General features: G+C 39.2%; 1 protein-coding gene across 2 annotated transcripts in view; it reads right to left on the reverse strand.

Moving 5' to 3' along the window:
• Positions 1 to 14,130, reverse strand: part of SEC24D (SEC24 homolog D, COPII coat complex component) — a 110,952-nt gene that overhangs the window by 73,394 nt on the left and 23,428 nt on the right. For both annotated transcript variants that reach the window (XM_065877528.1, XM_065877527.1), the window contains exon 6: positions 6,171 to 6,282. In XM_065877528.1, coding sequence (XP_065733600.1) covers positions 6,171 to 6,282 — 112 coding nt within the window. The remainder of the gene's footprint in view (positions 1 to 6,170; positions 6,283 to 14,130) is intronic.

A 14,130-nucleotide genomic window follows, 5' to 3' on the forward strand; every position in this document is an offset into this window, starting at 1 on the left:
ATCTATTCAGAATGTACTGGATAGCTTCTGGGAGCAGGAAAAAAGATCAGAGACAGGTAGATGGGTCCATTGCTGTAAGAATCCAGGTGAATACTAACACAGGGTAAAACAAGAGTTTTGGCAACCGGAATAGAAGAAGAAATATTGGGTTGGCCAAAAAGTTCGTTCGGGTTTTTCTGTAAGATGGTACAGAAAAACCCGAAGGAACTTTTTGGCCAATCCAATATTAGGTAGTAAATATGCTTGAACCCTTATTATTGTATATTTCATATAACTTAGATAAAATCTTCCTCATTCTCATCATCACACAAAGTTACACATAGTGGGAAACAAGAATTTTTGAATACTTTAAAGTATATTTTTTCATTGTACTCAATTTTCATTACTCAACATTTCCAATAATATATTGAAATTATTTATCTTTAAAACACTTATCTTTTACAGTGAAATATGCATATGAATGAGCTCGTGAAGGTGACTAAACAAACTTGTTACAAGACGATAATGCACACAAAGAATAAAATTTTTAAAAAGCAATGAAGAATTTGTTTTTTAAGCCAGTATACAGAAGTGGGGCGTGAAAGGTAAGGTTATAGTAGATAATTTAGCAACCTTGGTAATTAAGAGCCAAAATTCCTAATATGCTTAATAAAGAAACTTATGGGATAATCTGACTAAAAACATTCAATAAGTTATTCATTCAACAAATATTTATGAAGCCAATCCCCATGCTAGAAGCTTAGAGATAGGACAGAATGAAGCTTCTGGCTTCAATGTCTGGTAGAAGAGAATAATAAAAAAACAGATAATTACAACATGGCTGGTAAGTATCACAGAAGAGCAAATCAATTATGAAGTGGCCCAAGGGAGGCAATGAGTCTGCCATGTGGATCAGAGGTGACTACACAAAGGATGCAGTGCTTGAACAGGGTCTTGTAGGATGGGCAGAAGCACAGAAACAAAGGACAAGTTGAGTCTTAAATTAGATCCTGCAGCCAAGTAATATTCTTGAAGTAGGTGTTTCTCTTCACTGGCTTTGTCACTAATCAGCTGTGTGGCCCTGGGCGAATCACTTAACCTCTCTGGGCCTTAGTGCCCTCACGTCTGTAAAGTGAGAGCACACTAAATGAAGTCCAAGGCTCCTTCTGTTTCTATACTTTATTTATATCTGTGAATTTCTGTGTGTGTCTGAGATCCTTGGGCTACATCCTAAAAAGTCTACTAATGCCCAGAAATAAACCCACATACCTACGGTCAATTAATCTACGACAAAGGAGGCAAGAATATACAATGGAGAAAAGACAGTCTCTTCAATAAGTGGTGCTGGGAAAACTGGACAGCTACATGTAAAAGAATGAAATTAGAACATTCTCTAACTCCATATACAAAAAAAAACTCAAAATGGGTTAAAGACCTAAATGTAAGACCGAATACTATAAATCTCCTAGAGGAAAACACAGGCAGAACACTCTTTGACAAACTGCAGCAATATCTTTTTCAACCCATCTCCTAGAATAATGGAAATAAAAACAAAAATAAACAAATGGGAGCTAATTAAACTTAAAAGCTTTTGCACAGCAAAGGAAACCATCAACAAGATGAAAAGACAACCTACAGAATGGGAGAAAATATATTTGCAAATGATGTTACCAACAAGAGATTAATTTCCAAAATATACAAACAGCTCATGCAGTTCAATATCAAAAACAAACAAACAATCCAATCAAAAAAATGGGCAGAAGATCTCAATGGAGATTTCTCCAAAGACCTACAGATGGCCAAAAGGTACATGAAAAGATGCTTAACATCCCTAGTTATTAGAGAAATGCAAATCAAAACTACAGTGAGGTATCATCTCACACCAGTCAGAATGGCCATCATCAAAAAGTCTACAAATAATAAATGCTGGAGAGGGTGTGGAGAGAAGGGAAACCCTCCTACGTTGGTGGGAATGTAAATTGGTGCAGCCACTATGGAGAACAGTATGGAGGTTCCTCAAAAAACTAAAAATAGAACTACCGGGCTTCCCTGGTGGCGCAGTGGTTGAGAGTCCACCTGCCGATGCAGGGGACACGGGTTCGTGCCCCGGTCCAGGAAGATCCCACATGCCGCAGAGCGGCTGGGCCCGTGAGCCATGGCCGCTGAGCCTGTGCGTCCGGAGCCTGTTGCTCCGCAACGGGAGAGGCCACAACAGTGAGAGGCCCGCGTACCGCAAAAAAAAAAAAAAAAAAAAAAAATAGAGCTACCATATGATCCTGCAATTCCACTCCAGGGGATGTATCTGGAGGAAACCATAATTTGAAAAGATACGTGCACCTCAGTGTTCACTGCAGCACTATTTACATTAGCCAAGACATGGAAGCAACCTAAATGTCCATCGACAGATGAATGGGTAAAGATGTGGTATATTTATACAATGGAATATTACTCAGCCATAAAAAAGAATGAACTAATGCCATTTGCAGCAACATGGATGGACCTAGAGATTATCATACTAAGTGAAGTAAGCCAGACAAAGACAAATATCATGTGATATATCTCTTACATGTGGAATCTAAAAAAAAAAAAAAAAGACAGGAATGAACTTATTTCCAAAACAGAAAGAGACTCACACAGACATAGAAAAGAAACTTACGGTTACCAAACGGGAAAGGAGGGTGGGGGAGGGATAAATTAGGAGGTTGGGATTAACATATACACACTACCGTGTATAAAATAGATAATCAGCAACGACCTACTGCATAGCACAGGGAACTCTGCTCAATATTTTGTAATAACCTATAAAGGAAAAGAATCTGAAAAAGAATCTATATAAAACTGAATCATTCTGCTGTACGTTTGAAACTAACATGATATTGTAAATCAACTATACTTCAATTAAAAAAACTTTTTTTTAAAAGCCTACTAATAAGTATTAACAAATAACCCAGGCTAAAGGAAGGGGCTTTACAGCAAATGGGATGTGACTGGGCCAACTTCGGGGCTCCCTCCATGGCAGGCAGGTCTTTCTTTTTGCCAAAGGCTGGGCTGCAGGCTATAGAGAGAAGATAATGATGTGGACCCTGCCATCCTAGTCTTTCCTTCTCTTTCTGCTTCTTCCTCATACTCTTTCCCTACATGTACCATATGACCCAGCAGTTCCACTCCTAGGTATACACCCAAGAGAACTGAAAGCAGGAACTCAAAGAGATACCTGTACACCAATGTTCATAGCTATGGCTATTCACTGTAGTCAAAAGATGGAAACAACCCAAATGTCCTTCAAAAGATAAATGGATAAACAAAATGCAGCATATACATAAAAGTGAATATCATTCAGCCCTAAAAAGGAATGAAATTCTGATACATGCTACAACATGGACGAACTTCGAAAATATTATGCTAAGTGAAATAAGCCAGACACAGAAGGACACATATTGTATGAATCCACTTATGTGAGGCACCTAGACCAGGCCAATTCATAGAGACAGAAAGTAGAATACGAGATACCAGGGGCTGGTGGAGTGGAGGAGTGGGCAGTGATTGTTTATTGAGTACTGAGCGTCAGTGCAGGCTGATGAAAACCTTCTGGAAATGCATAATCATGATGGTGCACAACGCTGTGAATGTAATTAATGTCACTGAATTGTACACTTAAAAATTATTAACACAGCAAATTTTATTTTATGTGTATTTAACCACAATAATAAAATCACCTCTACGTTCAAAAATAAAACAGAAAACAAAAAACTCTGCACATAAAAAAAAAAAAAAAAAAAAAAACTCTGCACATGGTGCTCCTTAACACGTACACTCTCTCCCACTGCCAGACCTTAGCACATCCACTCTGTGGCCGGGCAACATTTTCCTCTCCCGACGTCTCCACTTTTGTTCTGGTTTACACCTGCTCACTTGAGACTCAGCTTAGTTGTCCCCACTCTAGCAGGACAGGCTGGGTTAGTTACCTGACATATAAGTTCCCACAGCAATATTCCTTTTATCCTGCTATTATAACAGTTTAATTAATACTAAGTTATCTCTTTTTCCCTGCCAGATTGTACACCCATTTAAGGATAGAACCGTGACTTTTATTTCTGAATAGAGGCAGTACGTGAGTGGTTAAGAGCGTGGGCTCTAGCATCAGAATGCTGGGGGTCAAATTCTAGCTTTGCTTCCCATTAGCTGCGTATCTAGTGTAAGTTACGTAAGCATTCTGCGCCTCCGTTTCACATTCTGTAAAATGAGAATGATGTTAATGCTTATCTCATTAAGTTACAGGGGGGATTAAGCCACATAAAGTGTTTAGAAGACCATCGTAATGCATAGCAAGCACTTAATCAATATTAACCACGTTGGTAATAGGTACTGAATAAATATTTGCTGAATAAGTGAACGAATGAATGAACAAGTATGATCCTGCTCCTAAGTAGCTCATAGGCTCGTGGGAAAGACAGACCCAAAGCACAGTAAAATTTAATGGAACAAGAGCTATGAAAGAAGTGAATACAAAGCACTGTGGGGGAAGAAACTGTAGGAGATTTCGAAGAAAAAATTAAATTGAGTTTAGAAGAACTAAGAATTTCCCAACTAGAAAGGTGAGACTTATATATACCAAATACAGTTATTCAACAGATATTTGTTGGGCAACCATTATATTCTAGATACCAGGTGAATTTCTAGGGGTACAACAGTGGACAGAAAACAGTCCCCAGTCTGTTGCAGAGAAAGCAGTACAAAGTGAGAATCAGAGACAGGAGGGAAAGGGGGTGAGTTTGGTATGGCTGAGGCAGATGCAGAGGAAGAAACAGATGAGAGATGAGGCTGGTAAGGAATATTCTTTAGGTCTGCAAAGTGCCTCAAACGAAAATATTAAATAAATAAATAAATATTAAAAACATGAACATAACACTTACTATTAGGTTGAAATGAAATTGCCATTCTTGTAGGTCAACAATAGAAAAAAATCAGTAATTTCATATACCTCAACCTATTATATACTAGGTCCTAAGTGCTTAACAAATGTGAATTCATTTGACAAGTTTGGAAGGATTCTGTAAGTAGTCAGGAACAAATTATTTTTAGAATAGAAAATGAAGTAATCTGAAGTGTGTTTTAATATTAATACCTATAACAGTAACATCATCTGTGACTTACATCAACCCCTTCTACATGTCGAGCTCCCATATACATATAAACATACATACGTGTGCACACACGCACACACGAGTCATCTCTAACCCATACATTGCCCCTTCAGGGCAGGTCTTAGTCCTAACATCTTACAGAGGGCGACACTGAGGTTCAGAGAGGTGGGATAAGCAGAGCTCAGGACACTAAGGAAGAGACCCTGGATTTGCGTGCAGGTGTGTGAGGCTCCCAGTCGGAGCTCTTTCTGCCTCACTGTGCTGCCTGCCCTATAAGGACAGTGCCGAAGGCAGCACAGAGGATGGACTGAAGGGAGGGGAGCCCCATCTGGAAACTGGTGGCTTGACAACTTTCAGATGAGACAACACGATTGCCTGTATACCAATGTTATATTTCCAGGATTGAGTATATGACCCATTAAAAGGGTTTATTCAGAATCTGAGACGCCACATCTCATCAGGCTATATTTCAACTTGCCATAAATAACAGAATAATATATTCCCAGAAAGATCAAACCTGCATGAGGCTTGACAGATATATGAAGCTGATAGGAGACATGGGACAGAGTCAGTAGAGACAGAGCTCAGCCTCTCCTCATCCCAGTTTAAAAGTAGGAAACCAGAACCCCAAATGTTCAGGGACCTGCTGAAAAAAATGTCATTGGGATTAGAACCAGGTCTGCTGACTCAAGTACTCAATCCCCTACTGCTCTGCTCATGTCATACTGCCAGGTTTCCACTGTAGTAAGTAAATTAAACCAAAGTAGGGCATGAACAATTTTAAACACATAAATTAAATTTTTCTTAAATTGATACATTGCACTGTACCTCACCAGAAACTCTCTAGATTTTTACAAGCAGAGAATACAGTAGAACTCAGACGACAGTACCTTCTCTTTACTTGACTAATGGCAAATTAGTTCCTGTTAACCAGCTATAAAGGGGTTGCCCATCAGTGACAGCATTATTGAAGGGTATCAATGTATTTGCTTAAAAAATGTGAGAAATACTAAGACCTCAGTCAAAACCATAACTGAAAAGAGATACCTTGGTCTTGTATCGTACAATCTGTAGTGACCAGGGGAGGGATCTGGCCTCTGGTGTTGGTGGTATAAACCTGTCCCCCTCTGGTGGCTCTGTCATTCTCGATCACCTGGATCTGATAAATAAGAGATCAAGAGCACGTTAAAGTAAGTTAAGACTTCCCAACCTTCCCCTCACACTATTCACACACGCACACACAAAGGCATTTTCTAAATCCTTTCAGCTCATTTCAGATCAAACTCTCGTTGAGAACCCTCCATGTCTTGTCTTCAGTCCCACTTTTGCTTACTTTCACAACTTTATGCCAGTAGCTTCCAAATTCTATTCTGTAATGCTCTTGAGCTCTGACCTGATCTTTTTATTTTTATTCGATTTGTTTCTTGGGCCCGTAGATAAGAGTTTTTTGGGAAAAGATTCTCATAGGATAAGAAACTGAAAATACCTTTTTTTTAAAAGAAAATACTTTTTTTTTTTTTTTTTTGCGGTAAGCGGGCCTCTCACTGCTGCGGCCTCTCCCGTTGCGGAGCACAGGCTCTGGACGCGCAGGCCCTGCGGCCATGGCTCACGGGCCCAGCCGCTCCGCGGCATGGGGGATCTTTCCGGATCGGGGCACGAACCCGTGTCCTCTGCATTGGCAGGCGGACTCTCAACCACTGTGCCACCAGGGAAGCCCAAAGAAAATATTTTTTGAAGTTAAAGAAAACTCTAAAAGGCTAAAAATAAATTCAGAAGAAATGATTTAAAATATATAAGCTGAAGACTTTTCTCCTCAAATCCCTCTTGATGTTCAGTTTGCTTTCAAGTTTCCTCCACCACACTCCTGCTCCTTGAGACAAAAGAAACAAACAATATCGTGTTCCCATATGATTTTTGCCTATCATATAGAAATGAGAACAAAAGTCCCTATTTTTTTTGGCTGTGCCGCACGGCACATGGGATCTTAGTTCCCCAACCAGGGATTGAACCGGCGTCCCCTGCATTGGAAGCTCAGAGTCTTAACCACTGGACCTCGAGGGAAGTCCCCTTAAGTTTTGTCCTTTAATTTGGAAACATCTTATATTTCTCTACTGAAACATTTATTGATGACGACTATAGAGACAAAACATTGTCTTTCTGTTGTAACTGTCTAGGGATTAAAATAATGAGCAAAATCTAGTTGCATGGAGTTAAGAAGGAATTCTAATAATAAAAGGATCTTTCTCTTCCTCTTTATCTTCTCCCTGTCCTCACTTCTTTCTTTATAGGATAAAAGTGACAAGAGATAAGGGAGTTTAAAAAAAAAAAAAAAAAAAGGAGGCAGTAAAAGGAGGGAAAAAAGAGGAGAAATGAGATGAGTGCCCAGACTGCAACACGTAGCCTTGGAGGATACGAAGTTTTTGTGGTCCTAAAGAAACAATGTGAGGGTAGATCAAGATGGCAGAGTAGAAGGATGTGGAGCTCACCTCCTCCCACAAACACATCAAAAATACATCTACATGTGGAAGAATTCTCAGAGAATACCAACTGAAAGCTGGCACAAGATCAAAGCTGAAAGAAGGATCCCCATGTAACCAGGTAGTACAAAAGGGAAGAAACAAAAGGAAGGAGGAATCGGGATGAGACCTGTGCCCCTGGGAGGGAGCTGTGAAGGAGGAAAGGTTCTCTCACCCTGGGAACCTCCTTCCCCTGCTGGGAGGTGTGCTGGGACAGAGAGGGAGTTGGAGAGGCCTGGACTTTGCTCGGGAGGAGTGTGTAGGTTCTGGCTTGCTGGTAGGCAGCACAGAGAGGGACCAGCTCTGAGGGCTGCCATGCTGGCCCACTTCCTAGCTCGAGACATGTGCCTCCTGGTGTGCACAGTGACTGGGTCTTGAAACATAAGCTTCAGTGGACAGACCCAGGAAGGGGACTCAGTTTGGCTGCACAGAGGCAGCCCGAGAGGCCCGGAGTGTGGTTGGGGACGCCACTGTTGGTGCGTGCAAGATGGAGCACAGGTCCACCACACAAGCCCCATTATCAGCATGCTCCTGGCAGGTCATGCCTCTGGTGGCAGTGGGCTTTGGCAGCAGGCACACACCAGAGGTGGGGCTGACATCCCAGTCAATTATCAGTGCTCCCACAGTGGGGGAAGGTCCAGGGGGCACACCAGCAGTGGTGGACTTTGTGGGCAAGCACACCAGGTGGTGAGTGGCGTCCCAGAATCCTCACAGAATTGCATGTCTGCAGTGGAAAGCCCCTGGGGAGGAATATACAGTGCCTCCTTTCCCAGTGGGAGCACTCCAGTCCCACCGATCTCACATCACAGCTTAGAACTAGATCTAGGGGCTTCTACTACAACAACTGGGGAGCTGACCCTGCCCATGACAGGGCTGTGACAACCACATAGCAAAGAGGAGGCCCCACCCAACATCCAGTGCAGGCTCTGGTCACCACAACACCGAACACACCCCATATCAAGGGGACAACAGCCAGAACACTCTGAGGAAAGACGTGGCAGACATCCATACTAAAAACAGCCCTTATATCAAAAATACTGGACTCACACAGTCTACACAAGGACACTCGCACATAAAAAAAGCCCTTCAAGACCACAGTAGATAACTGTTTCTCCTAAATTCATAGAGTCAGAGAAATTTAAGTAAAATGAAAAAGCAGAGGAACTACTCCCAATTAAAAGTACTGGAGAAACCCCCTGAAAGAATAAACAATGAAAAAGACAACTCCAGTCTACCAGATCCCAAGTTCAAAAATGAGGTAATAAAAATGCTGAAGGAATTAAGAAAATTTATCTATAGAAATGCAGGTCACTGTAACAAGGAACTAGAAACTATAAAGAGGAACCAATCAAAATTAGACAACTCAACTGCCAAGATAAACACCAAGTTAAAGGCAATGAATAGCAGACCAAATAATGCAGAAGAACAAATAAGTGATCTGGAAGATAAATAATAGAAATCACCCAATCAGAACAGCAGACAGGAAGACAAATGTAAAAAAGAAAGAAGAAAGAAAAAATTAAAGGAACATACAAGATCTACCGGATAATACAAAGAAAGCATGCCAACGTACATACAATAGGGGTTCCAGAAGGAGAAGAGAGAGAAAAGAGGATCAAAAACGTATTTGAAGAATTTATGGCTGAAAGCTTCCCAAACCTAAGAAGGAAACAGATATCCAGGTACAGGAAGTAGAGAGGGTCCCAAACAAGATGAACTTAAACGGACCCACAATGAGACATAACATAATTAAAATGGCAAAAGTTAAAGATAAAGAGAGGATTCTAAAGGCAGCAAGAGAAAAACAAACAGTCAGTACAAGGGAACCCCCATAAGGTTATCAGCTGATTTCTCTGCAGAAATGTTGCAGGCCAGAAGGGAGTAGCATTATACATTCAAAGTCCTGAAAGGGAAAAACCTGCAACCTAGGATGCTCTACACAGGAAGATTATCCTTTAGAATAGAAGGAGAAACTAAGAATTTCTCAGATAAGCAAAAACTAAAAGAAGATAGCAATACTAAACCTAACCTAAAAGAAATATTGTAGGGTCTTCTCTAAGCAGAAAAGAAGCAATAATCTATAGGAAAGGGGAAAACACAATAGGAGAGGCAAATATATAAAAAGATTGAAGATCACTTAAATAAGCCAGTAAGAAAATTTTTATAAAAGCAGTTATAACTATAATGAACAGCAAATAAAATAAACATGAAGATGTAAAATAGGACATCAAAATCACAAAATGTGGGGGAGGGGCATAAAAAATGTAGATATTTTAGAATGTATTTGAACTTATATGACTATGAGTCTAAAGAAGGTAGAAATAGTTATGGGTTAACATACTTGAAAAACAGGGTAACCACAAATCAAAAACATACAATAGATTCACAAAAAACAAAAAGGAGCTTAAACATAATACAAAAGAAAACCATCAAATCACAAAAGAAAAGCAAAAAGAAGAAAGGAACAAAGAAGAACTACACAATAAACTGCAAAACAAGGTTTAAAATGCCAATAAATACATGCTTATCAATAATTACTTTAAATGTCAATGGACTAAATGCTCTGATCAAAAGACATAGAGTGGAAGACTGGATTAAAAAAAACCAAGAACCTATAATATGCTGCCTACAAGAGACCCACTTTAGGGTGAAAGACATACATAGATTGAAAGTGAGGAGATGGAAAAAGATATTTCATGCAAATGGAAACGACAAGAAAGCAAGGGTAGCAATACTCATATCAGACAAAATAGACTTTAAAACAAAGGCCATAAAGAAAGATAAAGAAGGACACTATATAATGATAAAAGGATCAATACAAGAAGAGGATATTACACTGGTTAACATATATGCACCCAATATAGGAGCACCTAAATACATAAAACAAATACTAACAGACATAAAGGGAGAAACTGAGGGGAATACAATAACAGCAGGAGATTTTAACACTCCACTGACATCAATGGACAGATCTTCCAGAAAGAAAACCAATAAGGCAACAGAGATCCTAAATCACACAATAGAATCGTTGAACTTCAATGATATCTACAGGACACTACATCCAAAAAACCCAGAATGCACATTCTTTTCAAGCATGCATGGAACATTCTCTAGGACAGACCACATACTAGGACAAATTTAAGAGGATAGAAATTATTTCAAGCATTTTTTTCTGACGACAATGGTATGAAACTAGAAATCAACCACAGAAAGAAAAGTGAGAAAAAAAATGATTACATGGAAACTAAACAATATGCTACTAAAATAACCAATGGGTCAACAATAAAATCAAGGGGGAAATCAGAAAATACCTTGAGACAAACAACAATGAAAACACAACCATACAAAACCTATGGGATGCAGCAAAAGCAGTTCTAAGAGGAAAGTTCATAGCAATACAAGCCTTCCTCAAAAAACAAGAAAAATCTCAAAAACTTAAACTACCAATTAAAAGAATCAGAAAAAGAACAAACAAAACCCAAAGTGAGCAGAAGGAAGGAAAGAATAAAGATCAAAGAGGAAATAAATAAACTAGAGATCCAAAGAAGAAAAAAAAGAAAAAGAAAAAAATCAATAAAACCAGAGCTCGCTTTTTGAAAGGACAAACAAAATTGACAACCCTCTAGCCAGGCTCACCAAGAAGAAAAATAAATAAATTTAAAAAATAAACAAAAAATGAAAGAGGAAAAATAACAACCGATACCACAGAAATACGAAAAATCATAAGAAAATACTATGAAGTTATATGTGAACAAATTGGACAACCTAGAATAAATGGACAAATATCGAGAAACATACCGCCTGCCAAAACTGAGTCAAGCAGAAATAGATGATATGAACAGACCAATCACTAGAAGTGAAACAGAATCTGTAACTTTTAAAAAAACTCCCTGCAAACAAAACTCCAGGAATGGATGGCTTCACTGGGGAATTCTACCAAACATACAAAGAACTTACACCTATCCTTCTCAAACTCTTCCAAAAGACTGAAGAGGAAGGAACACTCCCAAAGTCATTCTATGAAGCCATCATCACCCTGATACCAAAACCAGACAGACACTACAAAAAAAGAAAATTACAGGCTAATATCTTTGATAAATATAAATGTGAAAATCCTCAACAAAATATTAGCAAACTGAATCCAGCACATAATAAGGATTATGCACCATGATCAAGTTGGATTCATTCCAGGGTCACAAGGATGGTTCAAAATATGCAAATCAATCAGTGAGACAGACCATATCAACAAAAGACAAAAACCACATGGTCATCTCAACTGATGCAGAAAAAGCATTTGATAAATTCAACATCCATTCATGATAAAAACTTTCACCAAAGTGGGTACAGAGGGAACATATGTCAACATAATAAAAGCCATTTACGACAAACCCATAGCTATTATAATACTCAACAGTGAAAAGCTGAAAGGCTTCCTGCTAAATTCTGAAAGAAGACATGGATGCCCTCTCTCATCACTTCTATTCAAATAGTACTGGAAGCCCTAGCCACAGCAATCAGACAGGAAAAAGAAGTAAAAGGTATCCAAATTAGAAGGACGAGGTAAAATTGTCATTATATGCAGATGACATGATACTCTATACAGAAAACCCTAAACACTCCACACCAACACTATGAGAACTAATAAATGAATTCAGGAAGGTAGCAGGATACAAGATTAATATACAGAAATCTGTTGCACTTCTTTATACTAATAATGAAATATCAGAAAGAGAAAGTAAAATGGAAAGATATCCCATCTCTTGGATTGGAAGAATTAGTATTGTTAAAACGGCCATACTACCCAAAACAATCTACAGATTTAATGTGATCCTATCAAATTACCTAAGACATTTTTCACAGAACTAGAACAAATAATCCTAAAATTTATATGGAACCACAAACAACCCAGAATTACCAAAGCAATCCTGAGGAAAAAGAACAAAGCTGGAGGCATAACCCTCCCAGACTTCGGCCAACACTACAAAGCTACTGTAATCAAAACAGTATGGTACTGGCACAAAACCAAACACAGCTCAATGGAACAGAGTAGAGAGGCCAGACATAAACCCACACACCCATGGTCAATTAATCTTCAACAAAGCAGGCAAGAATATACAATGGAAAACAGTCAGTCTCTTCAGAAAGTGGTGCTGAGAAAGGTGGATAGCCTCATGTAAATCAGTGAAGTAAGAACCCTCCCTCACACCATATACAAAAATAAACTCAAAATGGTTTAAAGACTTAAATATAAGACATGACACCATAAAACTCCTAGAAGAGAACATAGGCAAAACATTCTCCAACATAAATCATAGCAATATTTTCTTAGATCAGTCTCCCAAGGCAAAAGAAATAAAATAAAAAATTAACAAATGGGGTCTAATCAAACTTAAAAGCTTTTGCACAACAAAGGAAACCATAAACAAAACAAAAAGACAACCCACTGACTGGGAGAAAATGTTTGCCAACGATGAGACTGACAAGGGGTTAATTTCCAAAATATACAAACAGCTCATACAGCTCAATATCAAAGAAAAAAACAACCCAATCAAAAAATGGGCAGAAGACCTAAATTGATATTTCTCCAAAGAAGACATACAGATGGCCAAAAGGCCCATGAAAAGATGCTCAACATCACTAATTATTAGAGAAATGCAAATCACAACTACAGTGAGGTATCACTGGTCAGAATTACTATCATCAAAAAGTCTACAAATAATAAATGCAGGAGAGGGTGTGGAAAAAGGAACACTCCTACACTGTTGGTGGGAATATAATTGGTGCAGCCACTATGGAAGACAGTACGGAGTTTCCTCAAAAAAACAAAAATAGAGCTACCGCATGATCTAGTGATGCTACTCCTGAGTATATACCTGGAAAAGATGAAAACTAATTCAAAAAGATACATGCACCCCAACGTTCATAGCAGCACTATTTACAACAGCTAAGACTTGGAAGCAATCTAAGTGTCTATCAACAGATGAGTGGATAAAGAAGATGTGGTGCGTGTATACATACACACACACACACACACACACACACACGTATATACACCATGGAATATTACTCAACCATAAAAAAGAATGAAATATTGCCATTTGCAGCAATGTGAATGGACTTAGAGATTATCATACTAAGCAAAGTAAGATAAAGACAAATACATGATATCACTTATACATGGAATCTAAAAAATAATACAAATGAATTTATTTACAAAACAGAAACAGGGGCTTCCCTGGTGGCGCAGTGGTTGAGAGTCCGCCTGCCGATGCAGGGGACACGGGTTCGTGCCCCGGTCCGGGAAGATCCCACATGCCATGGAGCGGCTGGGCCCGTGAGCCATGGCCGTTGAGCCTGCGTGTCTGGAGCTTGTGCTCCGCAACGGGAGAGGCCACAGCAGTGAGAGGCCCACGTACCGCAAAAAAAAAAAAAAAACAGAAACAGACTCACAGACATAGAAAACAAATTCCCAAAGGGGAAGGGGCAGGAGA

The sequence above is a fragment of the Phocoena phocoena genome, chromosome 5 (genome assembly GCF_963924675.1).
Source record: "Phocoena phocoena chromosome 5, mPhoPho1.1, whole genome shotgun sequence".
NCBI lineage: Eukaryota > Metazoa > Chordata > Mammalia > Artiodactyla > Phocoenidae > Phocoena > Phocoena phocoena.